This window comes from Pristiophorus japonicus, chromosome 5, assembly GCF_044704955.1.
Source record: "Pristiophorus japonicus isolate sPriJap1 chromosome 5, sPriJap1.hap1, whole genome shotgun sequence".
Classification (NCBI taxonomy): Eukaryota; Metazoa; Chordata; class Chondrichthyes; family Pristiophoridae; genus Pristiophorus; species Pristiophorus japonicus.
Genome location: NC_091981.1, coordinates 152175806 through 152201884, shown reverse-complemented (window position 1 = coordinate 152201884; position 26079 = coordinate 152175806). Strand labels below are relative to the sequence as shown.

The window sequence follows — 26079 nt, the reverse complement described above, 5'->3', positions numbered from 1 at the left end:
GAGCCACAGCATATGGGACAGAATCAGTCAGAGGAGAAGACATTGAGTGGATCTTATACCCATCCTACCACCCGACCCCCACCGACCCCCCACCCACCCTCCCCCCACGGGCTTCCCTGGGAGATTCCTCGCTTTACAGTCTTGAAAAGCCTTAGCGGATCTCACAGCAGCTGAAAGCTGCCCTGACCTAATTTGTTTGGCCTACATTACAACAGTGACTACACTTCAAAAGTACTTCATTGATGGTAAAGCCCTTTGGAATGTCCTGAGGTCGTGAAAGGCATTATATCAAAACAAATTTTTCTTTCTTTCCTCCTTTGACTCCCTTTGAGGCCCTTCAGTAAGCCCCAAACCTTCACTAGAATAAGGAAATGGAACCTAGAGGGGGGCTTTTGTATGGTGGCAGAGTGGCTCCAGTTGGAGCCAAAGATTGATAGCAAAATATTTAGTAGGCCCAGTTGGGCCTAACGAGGAAGGGAAACCTCAGATGGAGCAACAGTGCCCTGCCAAGGGCAAATTGGGTCATGCAGCCCTGATCCACAATTGCAGGTGGTGCCAACCCATGGCTATGCAAATCCCCAGAATTTTGGATGGTATCTCCAGCCTGAGTCTATGTCAGGCTGGGATTGTATTTACACTGGCAGAGAAGACCCGCAAGAATCTCAGGACTATAATAAATATATATGGTGGCTAAAATCTGCACCACTTCTGGAACTCTTCTTCTGTAACTTCAGTGGGTGTGTGGTCGATGGACCACAAGTTAGGTTGGGCCTAGATACATATGGTCCAGGCTAACATTAGGGATTCTAGGATGGCCTGTTGGTTACGGAGCCTATGTCCAACCTAAACAAGGCATCGGCATAAGATGGGACAGGCCTGGGGGCAGAGACTACGTTGGGATGTAAATTTTGAAAGATTCAAGGTTGAACACATTGATTAAGAATTACTGGATAACCTACTAATGACAAGACAGGTGACGCCTAAGACTGCTACATCAGTCATAAGACTGCATCAATTTAAGAAAAAGAGAATAGATTTCTACCGAACAATTGTACCAACAGTGTTATTTGACTGTGTTTGGAAAGATTGATAGCAGTCTTGTTAAAACAAAGCAGGAACTGTGAAGATTTTCCAAAGTGTGGCCACACATGACAACTATCCACATTTTTTGCAGAAAGTCAGTGTTTTTGTTTTATAGCTGGATTTCCTCTTCAATCCTGGCCAAAATCACCAGAAAAGGGGGCATAGAGGATTGGCTAACTAACAGAAAACAGAGAGTCGGGATAAATGGTTCATTCTGTGGTTGGCAACCAGTAACTAGTGGGGTGCCACAGGGATCAGTGCTGGGACCCCAACTATTTACAATCTATATTGACTTGGAAGAAGGGACTGAGTGTAATGTAGCCAAGTTTGCTGATGGTACAAAGATGGGAGGAAAAACAATGTGTGAGGAAGACACAAAAAATCTGCAAAAGGACATGGACAGTCTAAGTGAGAGGGCAAAAATTTGGCAGATGGAGTATAATGTTGGAAAGTATGAGGTCATCAAGTTATTATTTAAATGGAGAAAGATTGCAAAGTGCGGCAGTACAGCGGGACCTGGGGGTACTTGTGCATGAAACACAAATGGATAGTATGTGATATGTCCTTACTGTACAGCATAAATGCACACGAGGCCCATACTTGATAGAAGATCACTCTGTGAAACGGTTTAAATTCCTCAGGGCATGACCTGTACGTGGCTGCCCAGTCCCCATTCAGGACACATTTCTTAACTAAAGACAGTAGCGGGTCTTTATTTGTCCAGACTTTAATCTGACGGGCTGTCACAGGTGAGCCTTCGCTTTCGAAAACTTCAACAGCCATGACCATCTCAGCATCATGCTCAGTTGCACCCTCAGTGGTGGATAGTGGGAGCCTGCTGAGTGCATCGGCGCAGTTTTCAGTGCCCGGTCTGTGCCGAATTGTGTAGTCATAGGCGGCTAACGTAAGTGCCCACCTCTGTATGTGAGCTGATGCATTCGCATTTGTGGCCTTGTTGTCGGCCAAAAGGGATGTTAGGGGTTTGTGATCTGTCTCCAGCTCAAATTTGCTGCCAAGCAGGTACTGGTGCATTTTTTTACTGCATCACACATGCTAGCGCTTCCTTTTCTACCATCCCGTAGCCCCTTTCTGCCTGGGACAGACTTCTGGAGGGATAAGCTACCGGCTGTAACTGACCATTGGCATTCACATGCTGCAACACATCCCCGACACCATAGGAAGACACATCGCACGTTAGAACAAGCTTCTTACACGGGTGATATAACGTTAACAGTTTGTTGGAGCATAACAAATTGTGTGCTCTATCAAAAGCCCTTTCTTGGCTGTCCCCTCAGACCCAATCGCGACCCTTGCGTAGAAGCACATGTAGCGGCTCTAACAGCATGCTCAATTTGGGAAGAAAGTTACCAAAATAGTTCAGGAGCCCCAGGAACGAACGCAGCTCTGTCATGTTACGGGGTCTGGGTGCTCTCTGGATCGCTTCCGTTTTGGACGCAGTGGGTCTGATCCTATCTGCTGCTACCCTCCTCCTCAGGAATTATACCTCTGGAGCTAAGAAGACGCACTTCGCCTTTTTCAGTCGCAGTCCTACCCGGTCCAGTCTGCGTAGCACCTCCTCCAGGTTGTGGAGGTGTTCTTCAGTATCGCGACCCGTGATGAGGATGTCATCTTGATAAACCACCGTCCTTGGAATCGACTTGAGGAGGCTTTCCATAGTTCGCTGAAAGATGGCGGCGGCCGAACGGACATCTGTTATACTCAAACAACCCCTTGTGTGTCATGATGGTGGTCAGCTTCTTCGACTCACTCGCCAGCTCCTGAGTCATGTAAGCTGAGGTCAGGTCCAATTTTGAAAAAGGTTTGCCAACGGATAACATAGTAAAGAGGTCCTCCGTTCTCGGTAGCGGGTACTGGTCTTGGAGTGACACACGATTGATGGTGGCCACATATCCTGACTGACCCATCCGCCTTGAGCACCGGCACGATTGGGCTCGCCGAATCACTGAATTCCACTGGCGTGATGGTGCCTTCCCTCAGCAGGCGGTCCAATTCGCCTTCTATCTTTTCCCGCATCACGTACGGCACCGCTCTGGCCTTCTGGTGTACTGGCCTGGTGTCCAGATTTATGTGAATCACCACCTTGGCCCTCATGAAAGAGCCGATGCCAGGTTGAAATAATGAGTCACATTTGTCCAGGACCTGAGAGCATGATACTCGCTCCACAGAAGAAATTGCATTGACATCACCCCATTTCCAGTTCATGACAGCAAGCCAACTCCTCCCCTGTAGTGCGGGACCGTCCCCCAGGACAATCCAGAGTGGCAACCTGTTCTCCGAATCTTTGTGGGTCACGACTACCATGGCGCTGCCTAGCACCGGAATGATCTCCTTTGTATATGTCCGTAGCTGTACGTCAATTGGCAATAATTTTGGCCTCCTGGCCTTGGACACCCAAAACCTTTCGAACTGTTTGATACGCATCAGGGACTGGTTGGCCCCCGTGTCTAGCTCCATTAATACTGAGATGCCATTGAGGAGCACTTTCATCATTATCGGTGGCGTCCTGGTATATGAACTGTATATGTGCACCACATGAACTCGCTGAACTTCAGCTTCCAGTGATTTCCCCCAGTATTCATTTGGTGTCATAGGGCTTACATCGGGCCCGTCCTCCTCGTACATCAACCTGGCTGCAGGCTTCCTGCACATATGCGCCAAGTGACCGCTGACATTGCAGTTTCTGCAGGTATATTGCTGATACCTGCAAGCTCTGGCTGGGTGTTTGCCTCCACACCTCCAGCATGAGCTGGATGCCCCGTTGTTGGAAACAAAAGGTCCATTACCAGTCGATCATCTCTGACTGTCTCTGTAACTGTCCTTACGTGCACCATTAACAGGTGTTGATGGCCCCATTACTGGCCGCATTGTCCATTGCGATGGCATGAATTGCCATTCAGCTCGCCATTGTCTTTGTTGAATTCCCCCTTTGGGTTCAACTACATCCTTGGGCATGTCCGATTGCCCTTGTCTGCCTGGAGAACTGTGTGCCACGTTAACAATGTTGACTCCCTGGTCATTTGCCGCAGTTGAGCCAAGATTTTTGTCATACATCATTCTGGTCTCTTCCTCCACTGAGATAAATGTCTGGGCTATCAGAGCCGCCACTTCCAAGGTCAAGTCTTTGGTCTCATTCAGTTTCCTGAAAACCACAATGTGCCCGATGTCCTCAATAAAAAAGTCTCGCAGCATCTCTGCTCTGCATGCATCTGGGAACTTACATAGGCTCGCCTGTCGCCGGAGATCTGCCACGAAGTCAGGAACGCTTTGCCCTTCTCGCTGCCGGTGCGTGTAAAACTGGTGTCTCGCCATGTGCATGCTGCTCGCTGGTTTAAGGTGTTCCCCAATCAACTTACTGAGCTCTTCGATCGTCTTGTCCGCCGGCTTCTCTGGCGCTAGAAGTTCCTTCATCAGGGAGTACGTTCTGGATGCACAAACCGTCAGGAGATGAGCCCTGCGTTTGTCGGCCGAATCCTGTCCCAACCAATCCTTAGTGACAAAACTTTGCTGTAGTATCTCAATAAAGTCGTCCCAATCATCACCAACACAGTACCTCTCTTCTGTGCTGCTAGTGGCCGTGCTCGCGTGGTTTAAATCCCAGTTTCTCGCTGCCAATTAAATGTCCTTACTATACAGTATAAATACACACGAGGCCCATATTTGAGAGGTCACTCTGTGACCAGTTACCTTTATTACCAAGACCGCAAGTGATGAAGGTGGGTGGAGCTTCCCCTTTTATACCTGAAAGTCCAGGTTAGGAGTGTCTCCCACAAGTTCACCCCCTTGTTCTCAAGGTGTACAACTTAGGTCAGCTTATACATGGGTTACATTGATAGTTGAATACATGACAGTATGCAAGTACAGCAAATGAACAGGAAGGCCAATTGTTTCTTGGCCTCTATTGCAAAGGGGATGGAGTATAAACACAGGGAAGTCTTGCTACAGCTATATAAGGTATTCGTGAGGCCACACCTGAAATACTGCGTGCCGTTTTGGTTTCCATACTTGCTTTGGAGGCAGTTCAGAGAAGGTTCACTAGGTTGATTCCGGGGATGAGGGGGTTGACTTATGAGCAAAGGTTGAGTAGGTTGGGCCTCTACAAATTGGAATTCAGAAGAATTAGATGTGGTATTATTGAAACATGTAGCATTATGAGGGGGCTTGACAAGGTGGATGCAAAGAGGATGTTTCCACTGATGGGGGAGACTAGAACTAGAGGGCATGATATTGGAATACAGGGCCGCCCATTTAAAACAGAGATGAGGAGAAATTTCTTCTCTCAGAGGGTTGTAAATCTGTGGAATGCGTTGCCTCAGAGAGCTGTGGAAGCTGGGACATTGAATAAATTTAAGATAGAAATAAGACAGTTTCTTAAATGATAAAGGATAAAGGGCTATGGGGAGCGAACGGGGAAGTGGAGCTGAGTCCATGATCAGATCAGCCATGATCTTATTGAATGACGGAGCAGGCTCGAGGGGCCGTATGGCCGTACTCCTGCTCCTGACGGACTGCGTTGAGGAGTTGGAGCTGAGGGTGGATTGACTCTGGAGCAGCCACGATGCTGAGAATGACGTGAATAGCACGTGTAGCGAGTTGGTCGTACCGCAGGGAAAGTGTCCACAGCCAGATAGGAAATGGAAGACCAGCAGGAAGAGCAGTGCAAGGAAGGTAGTGCAGGGATCCCCTATGGTCATCCCCCTGCAAAACAGATACACTGCTTTGGATACTGTTGGGGGGGATGACTCATCAGGGGAGGGCAGCAGCAGCCAAGTTCATGGCACCGTGGCTGGCTCTGTTGCACAGTAGGGCAGGAAAAAGAGTGGGAGAGCGATAGTGATAGGGGATTCAATTGTAAGGCGAATAGATAGGCGTTTCTGCGGCCGCAACTGAGACTCCAGGATGGTTTGTTGCCTCCCTGGTGCAAGGGTCAAGGATGTCTCAGAGCAGGTGCAGGACATTCTAAAAAGGGAGGGAGAACAGCCAGTTGTCGTGGTGCACATTGGTACCAACGACATCAGTAAAAAAAGGGATGAGGTCCTACGAAACGAATTTAAGGAGCTAGGAGCTAAATTAAAAAGTAGGACCTCAAAAGTAGTAATCTCGGGATTGCTACCAGTGCCACGTGCTAGTCAGAGTAGGAATCGCAGGATAGCACAGATGAATACGTGGCTTGAGCAGTGGTGCAGCAGGGAGGGATTCAAATTCCTGGGGCATTGGAACCAGTTCTGGGGGAGGTGGGACCAGTACAAACCGGACGGTCTGCACCTGGGCAGGACCGGAACCAATGTCCTTGGGGGAATGTTTGCTAGTGCTATTGGGGAGGAGTTAAACTAATATGGTAGGGGGATGGGAACCAACGCAGGGAGACAGAGGGAAACAAAAAGGAGACAAAAGCAAAAGACAGAAAGGAGATGAGGAAAAGTGGAGGGCAGAGAAACCAAGGCAAAGAACAAAAAGGGCCACTGTACAGCAAAATTCTAAAAGGACAAAGGGTGTTAAAAAAACAAGCCTGAAGGCTTTGTGTCATAATGCAAGGAGTATCCATAATAAGGTGGATGAATTAACTGTGCAAATAGATGTTAACAAATATGATGTGATTGGAATTACAGAGACGTGGCTCCAGGATGATCAGGGCTGGGAACTCAACATCCAGGGGTATTCAACATTCAGGAAGGATAGAATAAAAGGAAAAGGAGGTGGGATAGCATTGCTGGTTAAGGAGGAGATTAATGCAATAGTTAGGAAGGACATTCGCTTGGATGATGTGGAATCTATATGGGTAGAGCTGCAGAACACCAAAGGGCAAAAAACGTTAGTGGGAGTTGTGTACAGACCTCCAAACAGTAGTAGTGATGTTGGGGAGGGCATCAAACAGGAAATTAGGGGTGCATGCAATAAAGGTGCAGCAGTTATAATGGGTGACTTTAATATGCACATAGATTTGGCTAACCAAACTGGAAGCAATACGGTGGAGGAGGATTTCCTGGAGTGCATAAGAGATGGTTTTCTAGACCAATATGTCGAGGAACCAACTAGGGGGGAGGCCATCTTAGACTGGGTGTTGTGTAATGAGAGAGGATTAATTAGCAATCTCGTTGTGCGAGGCCCCTTGGGGAAGAGTGACCATAATATGGTGGAATTCTGCATTAGGATGGAGAATGAAACAGTTAATTCAGAGACCATGGTCCAGAACTTAAAGAAGGGTAACTTTGAAGGTATGAGGCGTGAATTGGCTAGGATAGATTGGCGAATGATACTTAAGGGGTTGACTGTGGATGGGCAATGACAGACATTTAGAGACCGCATGGATGAACTACAACAATTGTACATTCCTGTCTGGCGTAAAAATAAAAAAGGGAAGGTGGCTCAACCGTGGCTATCAAGGGAAATCAGGGATAGTATTAAAGCCAAGGAAGTGGCATAGAAATTGGTCAGAAATAGCAGCAAACCCGGGGACTGGGAGAAATTTAGAACTCAGCAGAGGAGGACAAAGGGTTTGATTAGGGCAGGGAAAATGGAGTACGAGAAGAAGCTTGCAGGGAACATTAAGACGGATTGCAAAAGTTTCTATAGATATGTAAAGAGAAAAAGGTTAGTAAAGACAAACGTAGGTCCCCTGCAGTCAGAATCAAGGGAAGTCATAACGGGGAACAAAGAAATGGCGGACCAATTGAACAAGTACTTTGGTTCGGTATTCACTAAGGAGGACACAAACAACCTTCCGGATATAAAAAGGGTCAGAGGGTCTAGTAAGGAGGAGGAACTGCGGGAAATCCTTATTAGTCATGAAATTGTGTTGGGGAAATTGATGGGATTGAAGGCCGATAAATCCCCAGGGCCTGATGGACTGCATCCCAGAGTACTTAAGGAGGTGGCCTTGGGAATAGCGGATGCATTGACAGTCATTTTCCAATATTCCATTGACTCTGGATCAGTTCCTATCGAGTTGAGGGTAGCCAATGTAACCCCACTTTTTAAAAAAGGAGGGAGAGAGAAAACAGGGAATTATAGACCGGTCAGCCTGACATCGGTAGTGGGTAAAATGATGGAATCAATTATTAAGGATGTCATAGCAGTGCATTTGGAAAGAGGTGACATGATAGGTCCAAGTCAGCATGGATTTGTGAAAGGGAAATCATGGTTGACAAATCTTCTGGAATTTTTTGAGGATGTTTCCAGTAGAGTGGACAAGGGAGAACCAGTTGATGTGGTATATTTGGACTTTCAGAAGGCTTTCGACAAGGTCCCACACAAGAGATCAATGTGCAAAGTTAAAGCACATAGGATTGGGGGTAGTGTGCTGACATGGATTGAGAACTGGTTGTCAGACAGGAAGCAAAGAATAGGAGTAAATGGGTACTTTTCAGAATGGCAGGCAGTGACTAGTGGGGTACCGCAAGGTTCTGTGCTGGGGCCCCAGCTGTTTACACTGTACATTAATGATTTAGACGAGGGGATTAAATGTAGTATCTCCAAATTTGCGGATGACACTAAATTGGGTGGCAGTGTGAGCTGCGAGGAGGATGCTATGAGGCTGCAGAGCGACTTGGATAGGTTAGGTGAGTGGGCAAATGCATGGCAGATGAAGTATAATGTGGATAAATGTGAGGTTATCCACTTTGGTGGTAAAAACAGAGAGACAGAATATTATCTGAATGGTGACAGATTAGGAAAAGGGGAGGTGCAACGAGACCTGGGTGTCATGGTACATCAGTCATTGAAGATTGGCATGCAGGTACAGCAGGCGGTTAAGAAAGCAAATGGCATGTTGGCCTTCATAACGAGGGGATTTGAGTACAGGGGCAGGGAGGTGTTGCTACAGTTGTACAGGGCCTTGGTGAGGCCACACCTGGAGTATTGTGTACAGTTTTGGTCTCCTAACCTGAGGAAGGACATTCTTGCTATTGAGGGAGTGCAGCGAAGGTTCACCAGACTGATTCCCGGGATGGCGGGACTGACCTATCAAGAAAGACTGGATCAACTGGGCTTGTATTCACTGGAGTTCAGAAGAATGAGAGGGGACCTCATAGAAACATTTAAAATTCTGATGGGTTTAGACAGGTTAGATGCAGGAAGAATGTTCCCAATGTTGGGGAAGTCCAGAACCAGGGGACACAGTCTAAGGATAAGGGGGAAGCCATTTAGGACCGAGATGAGGAGAAACTTCTTCACCCAGAGAGTGGTGAACCTGTGGAATTCTCTACCACAGAAAGTTGTTGAGGCCAATTCACTAAATATATTCAAAAAGGAGTTCGATGAAGTCCTTACTACTAGGGGGATCAAGGGGTATGGCGAGAAAGCAGGAATGGGGTACTGAAGTTGCATGTTCAGCCATGAACTCATTGAATGGCGGTGCAGGCTAGAAGGGCCGAATGGCCTACTCCTGCACCTATTTTCTATGTTTCTATTTCTTATGTTCTTATGTTCTTATGATGTAAAAAGAGCACGCTCCATCTCTTTAACCTTCTACCATCTTGGTAGCCACCTGATACAATGATAATGGAGTTTATGTCCAAGCATAGCAATCAATCTCTATCAATTAGTCTACAACAGACCCACAACTGACACGAGGAAAACCCCAGTCCTGGAAAACTTCGGGGATTATAGGTTCAAAGTCACCTTTTTCCTCCCAAGCATGCTACACTTACCACATGTCTCAAATTACTCAGATACTGTGTCCTAAAATATTATTTTCTGAAAAAAATCTATCAAAGATAAGCAAAGGGCCAGAAGAGATTGTTTCTGTGAACTGAGGGGAGGGAACAGAATTAAAGAAGACTACGTCATGAGTTTTGGGGGTGGGGAAGAATTACAGGATTATCTTGGTGCAGTGAAGAGTGCTTATGTGAACTGGGGGAGTGAAAGGGAAGAGGAAGAATCTGAGAAAAGTGACTTTATGAACTGGGGACAAGGGGAATCAGAGAAGAGGGCGAGAGAGAACTGGTGGGGGACGAAAAGTGGAAAAATGAACTCGGCGGAACGGAGTGAAGAACACAACTGTAAATTGGGGGAATTGGGAGAACAATGGTGATAATATAAATAGTTTCAAAATAATTTAACAACTTTGAATTAGTAACAGAGTTGTAGATTTTGTCTTTGTGCGATCGTGTAAAACGGGTGGTAGCGAATAGTCTGACTTCCAATGGTAATAAAATCAGGAGAGCTGTAAAACGGCTGCCAATTCACCATCACCACTTGGACACTGTGCTTCTAAGTCGAGATCTACCCCATTGTGTGAATAAATGACCCTGTAAGTGACCTGTAAGTGACATGTACAACTGTGTAAAAACTTCATAATTAACAAACTTATGCCTATGGCTGCACCAGGAGACATGCAACCACAGTGTAAGCAGACTGTCTCACCAGTTATGATCAGTTGTAGGCAATCTACTCTTAATGCTTGTAAGGCGCAATCATTCATGCTTAGAGCACTTGTGAGTTACGGGTACGTCAGACTCATGAAAAACTGCAAATCCACTACTGCTGCTGAGATTACCTCTACCCATATTTATTAAGATAAACATCTACAAAAGATGTTGGCTGCTGTACAGATGGCACATGAACAAAATTACTCAGTCCCATGAGAAATACAACTGACTCAAAATAATGTCAGAGAAACACCTGTGATGTTTGGAGCCTTAATTATTTGAATGAATTCAAGCAAAATAAATGTGCTGTAGAATGCTTTAATTACATACCTGTTATTTCAGAAGTGATTGACAGAAGTGGTGCAATACTAGGCTTCCCCTGGTTCTCTGATCGACTTTCTGAAATAACAGGCAACCAATACTATGTAAATTCCGGGACAGAGATTCCTTCTTATACAGAGCCAAATAAGAGCAGCATTTGCTTTTGAACAATCTGGGGCTTGGGAACAAGGGAAATTATTCACCTTGAAAGTAGTTTATGCACTTTATCCTGTTTTCGTAATTGAAAGATGAAAAACAATGGCCCTGAAATGTCATTGCTTGAAGATTACAACAATAACAATAACTTGTATTTATGGAGCCCCTTTAACGTAGTGAAATGCCCCAAGGTACTTCACAGATAAAAATTTTACACTGAGACGTATAAGGAGAAATTAGGGCAGGTGATCAAAAGCTGGACGACAGTGGAAAGGCGTTGGAGAAGGATAGGGCCCAAGTTTCCACAAGAAAAAAAACGGCGCCTCTCCGAGCTGGGCGCCCGTTTTTCGCGCCTAAAACGGCGCCTAAAAAAATCCTCGGTATTCTCCACCGACTTACAGGTCCTGTGGCACTCGGCGCAGCCGACACGAGCTGTGAGGGGGGCAGAGCCAGGTCCCGGCGCTGAAAACAGTGCCGGGACCTCTGCACATGCGCGCTACAGTCGGCACGCAAGTGCAGTAGCTCCAGGCGCCGAACTGTGTGGGAGGGGCCCGAAGCACGCAGCCCCTAGCCCTGGCCCAATGGCCTCACTGGGGCTGCGTGAATGAGGCTCCTCCTACGGCCAGCTCCTGCTCCCCGCCCGACCAGACCCGACACTCGCTCCCACCCCCCCCCCCGCCGACCAGACACCCGCTCTCCCCGCCGACCAGACCCGACCCGACACCCGCTCCCCCCCCGACACCCGAGACCCGAGACCCGAGATCCGCTCCCCCCCCCCGCCCCGACCCGACCCGACACCCGCTCTCTCCCCCCCGCCCCGACCCGACACCCGAGACCCGCTCCCCCCCGCCCCGACCCGACCCGACACCCGCTCTCTCCCCCCCGCCCCGACCCGACACCCGAGACCCGCTCCCCCCCGCCCCGACCCGACCCGACACCCGCTCTCTCCCCCCCGCCCCGACCCGACACCCGAGACCCGCTCCCCCCCGCCCCGACCGAGACCCGAGACCCGCTCTCCCCCCTCCGCCCCGACACCCGCTCCCCGCCCCGACCCGAGGCCCGCTCCCCCCCCGACCCGCTCCCCGCCCCGACCCGACACCCGCTCCCCGCCCCGACCCGACACCTGCTCCCCTCCCCCCCCCCCCCGACCCGACACCCGCTCCTGTTCCCTGACCCCCCCCCCCTCTTCCCTCCCTTCTCTCCCCTCCCCACTTCTCTCCCCTCCCCACTTCTCTCCCCTCCCTCCCCCCCTCCCTTCTCTCCCTCCCTCCCTTCTCTCCCCTCCCTCTCTCCCTTCCCTCTCTCCCCTCTCTCTCTCCCCTCCCTCCCTCTCTCCCTCCCCTCCCTCCCTCTCTCCCTCCCCTCCCTCCCTCTCTCCCTCCCTCCCTTCTCTCCCCTCCCTTCTCTCCCCTCCCTCTCTCCCTTCCCTCTCTCCCCTCCCTCTCTCCCCTCCCTCCCTCTCTCTCTCCCCTCCCTCCCTCTCTCCCTCCCCTCCCTCCCTCTCTCCCTCCCCTCCCTCCCCTCGCTCCCTCTCTCCCCTCCCTCTCTCTCTCCCCTCCCTCCCTCTCTCCCTCGCTCCCTCCCCTCTCTCCCTCTCTCCTCTCTCCTCTCTCCTCTCTCTCCCTCCCCCCCCCTCTCTCTCTCTCCCTCCCTCTCTTGCTCAGCGGCACGAACAACTGCAGAATTCTCCCTGGCTGAAGCACTTTCACACAGGTAGGAAGATGGTTTATTTAATCTTTTCTTGGCTTATAAATGTTTATTCAGGTTGGATTTATTTGTATAATATTTGTAGAAGTATAAATAAGGATTTATTGTTGAATTTAATGAGTTCCCTTCCCCCACACCTCGTTCTGGGCGCCTAATTTATAACCTGCGCCTGATTTTTCAGTTTTACAAAAATCTTCACTGGCGCCATTCTACTTTAGTTTGGAGTACATTTTCACTGTGGAAACTTTGAAATCAGGCGTCAGTGGCCGGACACGCCCCCTTTTGAAGAAAAAATTCTGTTCTAAACTAGAACTGTTCTACCTGACTAGAACTGCAGAAAAAAAAATGTGGAGAATTGCGATTTCTAAAATAGTCCGTTCTCCACCAGTTGCTCCTAAAAATCAGGCGCGAATCATGTGGAAACTTGGGCCCATAGAGTGGTCAACCGTGTCAAAGACTCCAGACAAGTCAAGAAGGACGGGAAGGGATTGTTTGCCTTTGTCACAGTCGCAAAAGATGTCATTTGTGACTTTGTATCTTTTTGGTACTCTGGCAGGTGCGGAAACCGGATTGGAGGGATTCAAACATGGAATTATGGGAAAGATGGGCAGGGATTTGGGAGGCGGCAACACGTTCAAGGACTTTGGAGAGGAAAGGGCGGTTGGAGATGTGGCAGTAGTTTGCAAGGACGGAGGGATCGAGGGTTGTTTTTTTTGAGGAGGGGGTGATGATGGCAGATTTGAGGGAGAAGGGGATAGTACCTGAGGAGAGAAAACGGTTAACAATATCAGCTAACATGGGAGCCAGAAAAGGAATAAACTCTTAACACATTGGTATTCAATTCCTTTATCACTATTTTAACAGAGGCATTAACCCATTTTTATTTAAACAGGCTGGCACCTCTGATAAATAATGGAAACTATATTTTGATACAAATGCCTTGCACGGTTCTCTTTGCGCAGTGTAATTCTATTCACAGTGTATATCATTCACACTGTTGACAATGCCCGCCATCAGTAGAATATGCTGTGGCATTTTGGCAGTTTTTTAAGCAGGTGACAAAGGGAAATGGAATGTCTTTTCATAAAATAAAATCCTTAGAGGGTTTTGATTTTCATTTATACACACACCCGAACAGTCTGAGCCATCCAAAAAGAATATCTCGATTATGCACAAGTTGCATTGTGATGGGCAACACTTGAATAAACTAGCTCTGGACTACAGATCAGCTCATACTGGCTACTGGAATAAGATAAAGGTTTTTTGTTGTGGTCACATTGAACAATATTATTTTTGTTTCTACTAGTTTTATTCCACCATTTGCTTAGTTGATGTTCTAAAATACGTTTTAATGAGTTTATTTTTTTTTTATATCCATTCTTTTATTGATTGTGAATGATATTTCTTTTGATCCTTCAGAAGGCCAATCAATACTTTTGTGAGGGCTGAAGAAAAATTAATTTTATTCTTTCTCTTCCATATACAAAAGTGGTATTTGGAATAGTCAGGGAGAAAGAAAAAAAATCAACTGTATGCAACATCCCTTAACGCAATCAAACCTTTCCTGGCCATATAGTTGAATCAAATTTGGATCTGAATCTTATTCATTCACAAAACTTTGGGGAAAATTATCAGGTAGTCAATGTAATTGATATTAATTAACGTCATTCATAAAAATGAAGTAGGACTATATGAAAAGGCTCAGCTTAAATGGGATATTGCAGTGAACCAAACTGACATTTAACTTTAGCCTGCGGGGGATAAACACAGTGGGTCACATTACAAATCAAACAAGGTCTATTACCTTCCTTTTCCTTAAGTTTGTTCAGATAAGATAAGAGGTTTTCATTAGCCTGCACACAATAGTATTCACGAGTTTGAATTCCCCCACCACAGAGGGCGGTTTGATTTCCACGTCTTCTGTCTTGCTGGCTGAGTAGCGAGTCGACACGACATTCACTCCATTCTGTTGTCATCCACGAATATCTGTAACAAGCAATTTATGAACCAGTGAACAAATGTAAAATAACTTCATTTCAAAATGAATCACTTCAAATTCCACATGGTCTGCAGTGGTTCAAGAAGACGGCTCACCACCACCTTCTCTAGGGAGAGGCAATAAATCTTGGCCTTCCTTTTGACACCTAAATCCCGAGCATGAATTTAAGAAAAAAAAATTGCTTTCATTTTTTTTAAGTCTTTCTTGGAAAGGAGTGATGCTGGCAAGGCTGCCTTTATTACCAGTCCTCAGTTCCTCTGAGGAGGTGATGATGGGGCCACCTTCTTCAGCTACTGCAATCTAATTCTTGTTGTACTTTGTTTTGTTTTTACACTGGAATGATTTGCTAGGCCCATCAGAGGACATAAACATCATATATACATTGGAATTGTGACTATTAATTAAAACTAAGGCATTGTGTGTTGATTTTCTCTGTTGATATGTATTGTAGGCTTAATGCTGGCAATGATCTGCTATCTCTACTGAAGCAGGCAAATCACATCTTCTACTCCCATATCGCACATTTAGATTTTCTGCTGGCAGAATTCCCCCAATTTATTGCCAGAAACAAGGAAAACTATCAGCAGAAAAGCAAAAGATGGCAAGCCAAGTGTCATTTTGAGGGCTGAAAGGAAAATATATTTTAAAACTCCCTTCCCAGCCAAGTGCCATGTAAATGCATAATGGTATCCCTGCCCCTCAAAGAACAAAAATCTCGGCGTATAGGAAAGCAGAGTGAACAAAATAAATATACGGGCCCTGAACTTCGGCAGTGCAGTAATTAAAGCATGTTACAACTCTATTTTGAAAAATAAATCAAACATTGGGAGCAACTCCTTTGGCCTACTCCCAATTACTCTACTTTCTTCATTCCAGCAGTTATCTATTACTGCCAGTGTTGGTACTGTCTAGAAAAAAGATTCTTGCCAACAGACAGTATAAAAACATTGCTAAATTGGCGCTTAGCATACATGTAGTGAAATAGCCAGGCCTAAATCTCTTTGAGGACTACGATACTTTGGCATTAAAATTTGGAGGAAAAAATAGCAGCATTCCAAGCATTTCATTTAGGCAGAAAATACTGGGATTGTTCTTGGAGCTGCACATTCTTTTTGAAATATTTCAGCATAAAAATAAATATAAAGGAACTTTTTGATTTAATTTTAAGGATTATATGCATCCTGCAAACTTCAAAGGATATTTTATACTCCTAGAGTTAATGCATATAAAAGGAAAGAGAGCTTTTTAAGTAGGATGTTAGATGCTCCTTGCTTAAAAAATTAATGAGGCAGCCGGGCCATATTTCAGATCTATATTTTTGAAGACGTCGCTGACAGAATTTCCATATTCAACCCAGTAAAGTATTTTATGAGGCAACGGCGAGCAATACATTTCAAAATGATAAACAGTGACTGTCACTTGTCTCTGCTGCTATTTAAAACATATAAAAATACTCATTGGTAATCTGGATGGAGGCTGCTTTTTATCTAATGATGGAATGTGAAGAATGTGAAGAAAGCTGGTGCTTTAGGTATGCTGATGTTGAAAATGTAGGTATCGGAGATAACTGAACTCAGCAGGGAAATGGGGTAGACATGGTAGTTTGACTCAGAGCACCATCTAAGCTAGGAGGGGAAAATTGGCTAGGGTCCCTACTCCTAATCATTGTTCAGGAACCCCTGATGAAAAGAGTGTGTGTATGGACAATGGATGAGGACAGAACTGAGCTTGGCTCTGAAACCTCTACAGCTGAGTAGCCTATCGATACTCGCTGACCACACTCGCTCATGAAGAATGGCTGTCTGGGTTCAGATAAGGAGCATACCTGGCTTATTGAATGCATGTTTACCAGCAGGAGTCAGTTTATTTAGCAGAGGATGTGCGGGAGAAAATTAGAGGGCAACAAACATAGCTACCACCTCTACAAATGTGAACCAATATGAACATTAACACTGATTCTCTGAGAAGATGGATCTAATAAGGCTGCAATTAATTTCAAAGCAATGTTCAAAAAAGGTTACTGCACAAGACTAAAGTTCACAGGGTGGGGGGTAATATATTAGCATGGATAGAGAATTGGCTATCTAACAGAGAACGGAGTCGGAATAAATGGTTCATTCTCTGGTTGGCAACCAGTAACTAGTGAGGTGCCACAGGGATCAGTTCTGGGACCCCAACTATTTACAATCTATATTAACGACTTGGAAGGGACTGAGTGTAACCTAGCCAAGTTTGCTGATGATACAAAGATGAGAGGAAAAGCAATGCGTGAGGAGGACACAAAAAATCTGCAAAAGGACATAGGATAACTGAGTGGGCAAAAATTTGGTAGATGGAGTATAATGTTGGAAAGTGTGAGATCATGCACTTTGGCAGAAAAAAATCAAAGAAGTTATTATTTAAATGGAGGAAGATTGCAAAGTGCCGCAGTACAGCGGGACCTGGGGGTACTTGTGCATGAAACACAAATGGATAGTATGCAGGTACAGCAAGTGATCAGGAATGCCAATGTATTTTGGCCTTTATTGCAAAGGTGATGGAGTATAAAAGCAGGGAAGTCTTACTACAGCTATACAGGGTATTGGTAAGGCCACACCTGGAATATTGCGTGCAGTTTTGGTTTCCATATTTACGAAAGGATATACTTGCTTTGGAGGCAGTTCAGAGAAGGTTCACTAGGTTGATTCCGGGGATGAGGGGGTTGACATGAGGAAAGGTTGAGTAGGTTAGGCCTCTACTCATTGGAATTCAGAAGATTGAGAGGTGAATGCAGAGAGGATGTTTCCACTGATGGGGGAGACTAGAACTAGATCTTAGAATAAGGAGCTACCCATTTAAGGAGGAGAAATTTCTTCTCTCAGAGGGTTGTAAATCTGTGGAATTTGCTGCCTCAGGGAGCTGTGGAAGCTGGGACATTGAATAAATTTCAAATAGAAATAGACAGTTTCTTAAATGATAAGGAGATAAGGGGATATGGGGAGTGGGCGGGGAAGTGGAGCTGAGTCCATGATCAGACCAGCCATGATCTTATTGAATGGCGGAACAGGTATGGCCTTTGTATTTCTTATGTTCTTATTGTTATGTGTGAATAAAGAGCCTGACTAGATACTGAGCTCAAATTAAAGTGTGACCTTAGTCTTTTATTGTAGGTCTCCAGAGGCCTGTGAGGCCTCCTTAAGTACCAGTGCACCCAAGGGATTGTGGGATCCCTTGGGACTCCAGGGGATGAGCCATCTGGTGGCTACATAAGGTATATACAGGTTTACATATATAACAACACTCTCTCCCAAAGTCAATGATGTAACTATTTACAAGGTGAGTCGATCAGGGGCCTTTCTTTGCCTGGTTGATCGTCTCGGTGCAAATGCTGGTTTTGGTGAATCGTTTGTTGGGCCCTCCCTGGGCTGCTGTGCAGCTGGCCTTGCTGGGCTGCCTGGTGTGGTGAGTCCTGGAGGGCTGCTGTGGGTGATAGATTCTGCTTCGTGGTCAACGCGGTGTCGGTTGCCACTGGTGTGTATGTTGGGGGGTCAAAGAAGGTAGGATTCAATGTGGGTTGCTCAGGGTAGTCCGTGAATCTGAGTTTGATTTGGTCCAAGTGTTTCCGGTAGATGAGTCCATTTGAAAGTTTGACCTGAAACACCCGACTACCCTCTTTGGCCACAACAGTTCCGGGAAACCACTTGGGACCTTGTCCATAGTTCAACACAAATACAGGATCATTGATTTCAATTTTGCGTGGCACATTTGTGCTATCATGATATGTACTTTGTTGAAGCCGCCTGCTCTCTACCTGTTCATTTAGATCAGCCTTGTCTTAAGTGCCCTTTTTATGAGCAGTTCAGCGGGTGGAATCCCAGTGAGCGGGTGGGTAGCTAAGTAGGACTTGGGATATGCGAGTCTGCAGTGAGTCTTCAGTTACCCTCTTCAAGCTCTGCTTGATAGTTTGCACTGCTCTCTCTGCCTGACCATTGGATGCTGGTTTGAACGGAGCAGATGTAACATGTTTGATTCCATTACGGGTCATGAACTCTTTGAACTCGGCACTGGTGAAACATGGCCCGTTGTCGCTCACAAGGACATCAGGCAGGCTGTTCGTGGAAAACATGGCCTGCAGGCTTTCAGTGGTGGCAATGGACGTGCTTGCCGACATTATCTCATATTCAATCCATTTGGAGTACGCACCTACAACCACGAGAAACATTTCAGCCAAAAACGGGCCTGCATAGTCGACATGGACCCTGGACCACAAGTTTGGAGGGCTAAGACCTTAAACTTAGTGGCGCCTCCCTGGGTGCATTACTTAACTGCGAGCATGTGTTACATTTGTGCATGCAGGACTCTAAGTCTGCATCGATACCGGGCCATCACACTTGGGATCTGGCTATCGCTTTCATCATTACAATGCCTGGGTGAGTACTGTGGAGATCACCGCTGAAATTGTCCGTGCCCTTCTTGGGGACCATTACTCGATTACCCCACAGAAGGCAGTCTGTCTGTATAGACATTTCATCTTTGTGCCATTGGTACAGCTTTATCTCTTCCTGCATTTCCACTGGGACACTGGACCAGCTCCCGTGAAGCACAAGATTCTTTACTCGGGACAGTAAGGGGTCCTGGCTCGTCCAGGTTCTAATGTGTTGGGCTGTGACGGGTGATTGCTCACTCTTGAATGCTTCCATTACCATGACTAAATCTGCGGGCTGTGCCATTTCCACCCCCGTGGCGGGCAATGGCAGCCTACTGAGAGCATCGGCACAGTTTTCTGTGCCTGGCCTGTGGCGGATGGCATAGTTGTATGCGGACAAGGTGAGCGCCCATCTCTGGATGCGGGCCGATGCATTCGTATTTATCCCCTTACTTTTGGAAAAAAGGGATATCAGTGGCTCATGGTCAGTTTCCAATTCAAATTTGAGCCCAAGCAGATATTGATGCATTTTCTTTACTCCGTAAAAACACGCTAACGCTTCTTTTTCAATCATGCTGTAAGCTCTCTCAGCCTTAGACAGACTCCTGGATGCATAAGCAACCGGTTGCAATTTCCCAGGTTCATTAGCTTGTTACAATACACACCCGACCCCGTACGATGACGCATCACATGCTAGTACCAAAGGCTTACATGGATCATACAACACCAGCAATTTGTTTGAGCATAACAATTTTCTAGCTTTTACAAAGGCATTTTCTTGGCTTTTGCCCTATACCCATTCATCTCCTTTACACAGTAAGGTGAACAGTGGTTCTAACAGTGTGCTGAGACCCGGTAAGAAGTATCCAAAATAGTTCAGGAGTCCTAGAAACGTCACGTTCTGTGGCCTCGGTCCGTTCTCGATTGTCTCCGTCTTCGAATCGGTGGGCCTGATGCCGTCCGCCGCGATTCTTCTCCCGGAAAACGCACTTCGAGCGTTCTAGCCTGAGCCCCACACGGTTGAATCGACTAAGAACCTCCTCCAGGTTCTGCAGATGCTCGACTGTGTCCCGACCTGTAACCAAGATGTTATCCTGGAAGACCACCGTGCGCGGGTAAGCTTTTCATGTTTCTCTGGAATATCGCCGCAGCTGATCGAATCCCAAACGGGCATCTGTTGTAAATGAAGAGACCTTTCTGCGTGTTGATGCAGATGAGGCCCTTCGATGATTCCTCCAGCTCCTGCGTCATGTCGGCTGAGGTCAAGTGCAGCTTCGTGAACGTCTTTCCTCCCGCCAGCATTGCAAAAAGGTCATCAGCCTTTGGTAGTGGGTATTAATACGGCAGGGAGAAATGCTTGATAGTTACTTTGTAATCCCCACAGATTCTGACGGTGCCGTCTCCCTTGAGGACTGGAACAATTGGACTGGCCCACTCGTTGAAATCGATTGGCGAAATAATGCCCTTTCGTTGCAGCCGGTCCAGCTCGATCTCCACCCTCTCTTTCTCATCATGTACGGTACTGTTCTCGCCTTGTGATGGATCAGTAGTACCCCCGGAATTAGGTGGATCTGCACTTTTGCTCCTTGGAACTTCCCGATGCCTGGTTCGAACAGTGAGGGGAACTTGTTTAAGATCTGGCCACACGAAGTGTCGTCAATGGACGAGAGCGCTCGGACGTCGTCCCAATTCGAGCGTATCTTTCCCAGCCAGCTCCTGCCGAGAAGCGTGGGACCATCGCCCGGTACCACCCAGAGTGGTAGCTTGTGCACCGCTCCATCGTAGGAGACCATTACAGTAGCGCTGCCGATGACGGGAATCAGTTCCTTTGTGTAAGTTCTCAGTTTAGTATGAATGGGAGTCAGGACTGGCCTTGAGGCCTTGCTCCACCACAATTTATCGAAAGTCTTTTCGCTCATAATGGACTGGCTCGCGCCCATGTTCAGCTCCATTGACACCGGGAGTCCATTTAATTCAACATTATAGGGGGACACTTTGTGGTAAATGTGTGCACCTCATATGCTTCTGCCTCCTCGGTCTGAGGCTCTGGTTCGTCGTGATCCGCTGTGGATCTGTCCTCCTTTGCAACATGGTGGTTTGCAGGATTAGCAGGGGTTGCGGCTCACCTGCACATACGTTGGAGGTGTTCCATTGTTCCACAGCCCTTGCAAACATACCCTTTGAAGCGGCATGAATGGAAACAATGATCAACCCCCGCAGCGCCAACAAGGTATTAATGGCCTTGCATTCATCACCCTTGATGGTGGACTCTGAGACATCTGCGGACATGCAGCTGCAGGCATGTGGGGCCTGCCCTGTACGTTGCAATTTGAAAACAACATCACTTTGTTCACAGTACTTGTAGCACCACTCATGTGCTGAGAGATTTGCTCCGTATTGTCAATGGGGGCAATGAACGCCTGGGCTATCGCTATGGCTTTACTCAAGGCTAGGGTCTCTTCAATCAATAGTTTGTGAAGTATCATTTCGTGGCCAATGCCAAGTACAAAGAAGTCCCTGAGCATGTGCTCCAAATGTCATTCAAATTCGCAATGTCCTGCAAGGCATCTCAGCTCGGCGACATAACTCGCCACTTCCTGGCCTTCAGACCTTTTGTAGGTGTAGAACCAGTATCTCGCTATCAGAACATTTTCCTTCGGTTTCAGATGCTTCCGGACCAGTGTGCACAAATCATTGTACGATTTCTCTGTGGGTTTTGCTGGAGCAAGCAGATTTTTCATGGGGCCATAAGTTGGTGCCCCGCAGACGGTGAGGAGAATCGCCCTACGTTTGCCAGCGTTCGCTTCTCCTTCCAGCTCGTTGGCCACAAAGTATTGGTCGAGTCGCTCCAGCAAGGTTTCCCAATCATCTTCCTCCGAAAATTTTCTCTAGGATGCCCACTGTTCTCTGCACCGTTGGGTTCGTCATCTGTATTTCGTCACCAATTATTATGTATGAATAAAGAGTCTGACTGGATACTGTGAGCTCAAATTAAAGTGTGACCTTAGTCTTTTATTGCAGGTCTCCAGAGTGCCTCTCCAGCCTGTGAGGCCTTCTTAAGTACCAGTGCTCCCAAGGGATTGTGCGATCCCTTGGGACTCCAGGGGATGAGCCCTCTGGTGGCTACACAGGTTTACATATATAACACTTATCTTCTTAAACCATATGTAAGGCAACAAGTGTCTGTTTCATGTTATCTCTGGGACTGACTTTTAACTGCCGGCCACCCATCTCTCGCATGGAAAATGGGAGGCCAGCAATTGAAAATTGTGGAGGAGAGGGAAGTGTCACCTCGGCTGCTCCATTGATGCCCAAGATCCATTGAATGTCCCACTCCAGAGATTTGAGCACATTAATTTAGGCTGACACTCCTGCAGTACTGAGGGAATGCTGCACTGTCGGCGGTGCTGTCTTTCCGATGACACATTAAACCGAGGACCCGTCTGCTCTCTCAGGTGAATGTAAAAGATCCTATGGCACAATTTCAAAGACGAGCAGACCTGGCCAATATTTATCCCTCAATCAACATAACAAAAATACAGATTATCTGGTCATTATCACATTGCTGTTTTTGGGAGCAAATCTGTGCACAAATTGGCTGCCACGTTTCCCATCTTGCAACAGTGACTAGACTTCAAAAATACTTCATTGGTTGTAAAATGCTTTGAGACGTGTGGTGGTCGTAAAAGATGCTATATAAATGCAAGTCTTTCTTTCTTTCTTTTGTTTCAATGCATTTTCCAGGTGGACCTGCCCTGAAACAGGCAGGAGGTTATGTAAATATTCGAATCAGGGTTCGGTTGTAGGAAACTGATTGGAATTTTCAGGTATAGAGTGGAGTGTGTGCCATGCATGCTCTGCCCAATTTTACTCGGCATTGAGCAGCCTAACAAACAATTCCTAATCGGACCGCTGGACACTGCTCAGAAAATGGCCTAGGATACCGTTAGCATTTATTGATAGTGGCTCTAAGAGCAGAAATCTTCCTACTGGATCCCCAAAAAACTCTGGTCCGCTGCCAAATCACTGCCTCCCTGAAATTACCTCTGCCCTCATCCATGCAAACTACCAGCCGGCTTGGAGTGAGAGTGGCCAATTTACACCCTCCCACAACTCTGAGCTGCAACGGGGCGCCCGCAACACACCGGTGGCATGTAAGTGCCAACCAGGCCTCGAAATGACATGGGCCTCAGGCCGGCACCAACAGTTTGGAAGTGGGGCCTCCCCACGGGCTTCAAAGATCAACCCCCGTGTTTTAATAAAGGTGTGTAAGTAACTAGCTGCTGCATGTATTCTCCCTGTTATCAATTGACTTGTGACTAGAGAAAAGATGCTCTATCTGAATAAAGTTAAACCTACAGTGGTGGTGAAAAAAATGAAAGAAATAGTATTTGATTCTTCACCACCATTGGATACATACACTCAATCCCAGTCGCGCTGAAGAAATGTCTCAGCACCGTGGAAAATTAACCATAATGGCCTTTTTTCTGCTTCACCAAGCTTGAAATTTCGAGGAAGCGCATGTACAGTGGGGTGTTGCACAACTGAAGTTTAAAAGGATGTAGCAATTCCTGGGAAATATGAAATATGAAGTCATTTATGAAAATCGCTCCAATTACTACAACCCTTTGTGTGCTGAATTCTCCTGGTAACTATCAAACCACACATGTAATTTCTACTATATGACACTCATAGACTCTCATCATCAATGTCTGCTCTTGTTGATAAGAGACTCCCGAGGTATGGGAAATGGTCCACGTTGTCCAGGAATGCGCCGTGGATCTTGATGACTGGGGGGCAGTACTGTGCGGCGAGGACAGGCTGATGGAGGACCTTTGTCTTACGGATGTTTAGCGTAAGGCCCATGCTTTCGTATGTCTCAGTAAATACATTGACTATGTCCTGGAGTTCAGGCTCTGTATGTGCGCAGACACAGGCGTCATCTGCGTACTGTAGCTCGATGACAGAGGTTGGAGTGGTCTTGGACCTGGCCTGGAGACAACGAAGGTTGAATAGCTTCCCACTGGTTCTGTAGTTTAGTTCCACTCTAGCGGGGAGCTTGTTGACTGTGAGGTGAAGCATGGCAGTGAGGAAGATTGAGAAGAGGATTGGGGCGATGACGTAGCTCTGCTTGACCCCGGTCCAGACGTGGATTGGGTCTGTAATGGATCCGTTAGTAAGGATCACGGCCTGCATATCGTCGTGGACCAGGCGGAGGATGTTGACGAACTTTTGGGGAACTGATAGTCTGTGATTTTTTTAAATATTTACTCCAATTTTAAGGCATTTTATTTGGCTAATCCCTTATCCCTCTTTCTCCCATCTGTGGCCAGTGGCAACCATCGAAGAGGACAGGCTGGAAAAACAGTTGCTCTTACGTTCCTGCCACTTATTCCTTCAGTGAGGACTATGATAGTGGCTAGAATGACTTGCGGTTTGTCACTGCTCCTGTATCCAACCTCTCTCAATGGTCTGGCTCTCTGACATCATAAGAAGTCACATAGGAATCGGGGGGAGGGGAGTGGAAAATTATTTAATATTGAATATTATGCATAAAAATCAAGCCACTACATCATTACTTATATTCAGGTGGGCAACTGTGAGAACCTGCCACTCACTGAAGAAATAAGCTATCGTTATATTTTGATCAAAGGAGCAAGTCCTTCATTTAGACATTTTGAAATTACCACCATGGTATTTAGGCATTAATGCTTGAGAAACTACATACTGTTAGTAAAGTGTTCTTGGAGAGATGTTTGCCTCAGCAAAGGTAAAGCAAAGGCCAGAAATGGAGCAGAGTAGCTAAAGCAGCTGGAAGTCAAGATTCCTATAGTGTTAAAAGGAAGCTTCTACATCAGAAAACCAGGACGACTGGTTAGTTGTTAACATAGAGCCCCCCACCCCCACCAGTTACAGAAAACAAAAGTCTTAAAATCTTTCTCTACTCCAGCAACCACCAGATTCTATTTTGTAAGACATCTCTCCCGCTGGCTGTTCCCGTTTTTTTCTAAAAGTGGTATTCAAGCCATCAACGTGAATGTGTGCTCCATGTGACAATAGTGTATTTCTACTTTCATTATATTTATGCCTTTTTTCCAGTCTTTTCCCCTTTTTTCTAAAGCTACGACATCATACCGTGCCAAAAGTTGCGAGACTCGGCCTGGGACCTGATTTAAATATTTTATCAATTGAAATGAAGTCCACACACACAGGTCTCGCTGCCTTTTATTTCCCCCCAGTTGCATTCTATAAAATGTGGCACAGAGTGGATCAAGAGCACATGGTTGCGTGAGATTTTATGCAGCTGGTGCGACTTCACAAAACCGGCATTAAATCTTCCACGTCTGAACCACACAAACCAGGACGCTGTTGAGTGAGGTGATCTCAGCCAGGACAGCTGTAGAGGACAGTACAGATGTTGTGAAAATTAACTAGGGTTCTTGCTACTGAGTAATATGAAGTATGCAAGTGTGGACACCACGTAACACAGAATCAGACTCATTGGAGCCATCATCATCATCATCATCATAGGCAGTCCCTCGGAATTGAGGAAGACTTGCTTCCACTCTTAGCATGAGTTCTTAGGTGGCTGTACAGTCCAATACGAGAACCACAGTCTCTGTCACAGGTGGGACAGATAGTCGTTGAGGGAAAGGGTGGGCAGGGAGCCTGGTTTGCCGCACGCTCCTTCCGCTGCCTGCGCTTGATTTCTGCATTGGAGTAGGTGAGCCTGTCGAGACTCACTGCCAAGGTTCACACATAATGACCACATGCGCGTGCCAGATGGCAATTTGCATCAATGACACTGTGGGGACGAATTTGCCCCATGCTGGATTTGCAGTGCATAAGTCGAATTGACTTTTTTTTATCACCAGCATGGGAATTTGAGCTCTTTGTGGAAAAAAAAGGTGTTATTGCACTAACAGAGCACTCTTACGGTGCTCGCAGGGTGCTACGCTCAGCATCGCACTCAGCACAACAGCACAGCGCTGATGATGTCAGCGCAACGCGAATGTGCTATG

General features: G+C 46.6%; 1 protein-coding gene across 2 annotated transcripts in view; it reads right to left on the bottom strand.

The window, feature by feature from the left end:
• LOC139264479 (thrombospondin type-1 domain-containing protein 7A-like) overlaps positions 1-26079 on the bottom strand; it is a 757124-nt gene that overhangs the window by 256742 nt on the left and 474303 nt on the right. Inside the window, exons 4-5 of one of the 2 annotated variants that reach the window (XM_070881021.1) lie at positions 14458-14639; positions 10800-10868 (exon numbers count right to left, since the gene is read on the bottom strand). In XM_070881021.1, the coding sequence (XP_070737122.1) occupies positions 10800-10868; positions 14458-14639 (251 nt within the window). The remainder of the gene's footprint in view (positions 1-10799; positions 10869-14457; positions 14640-26079) is intronic. The other variant, XM_070881020.1, reaches the window with a different exon arrangement.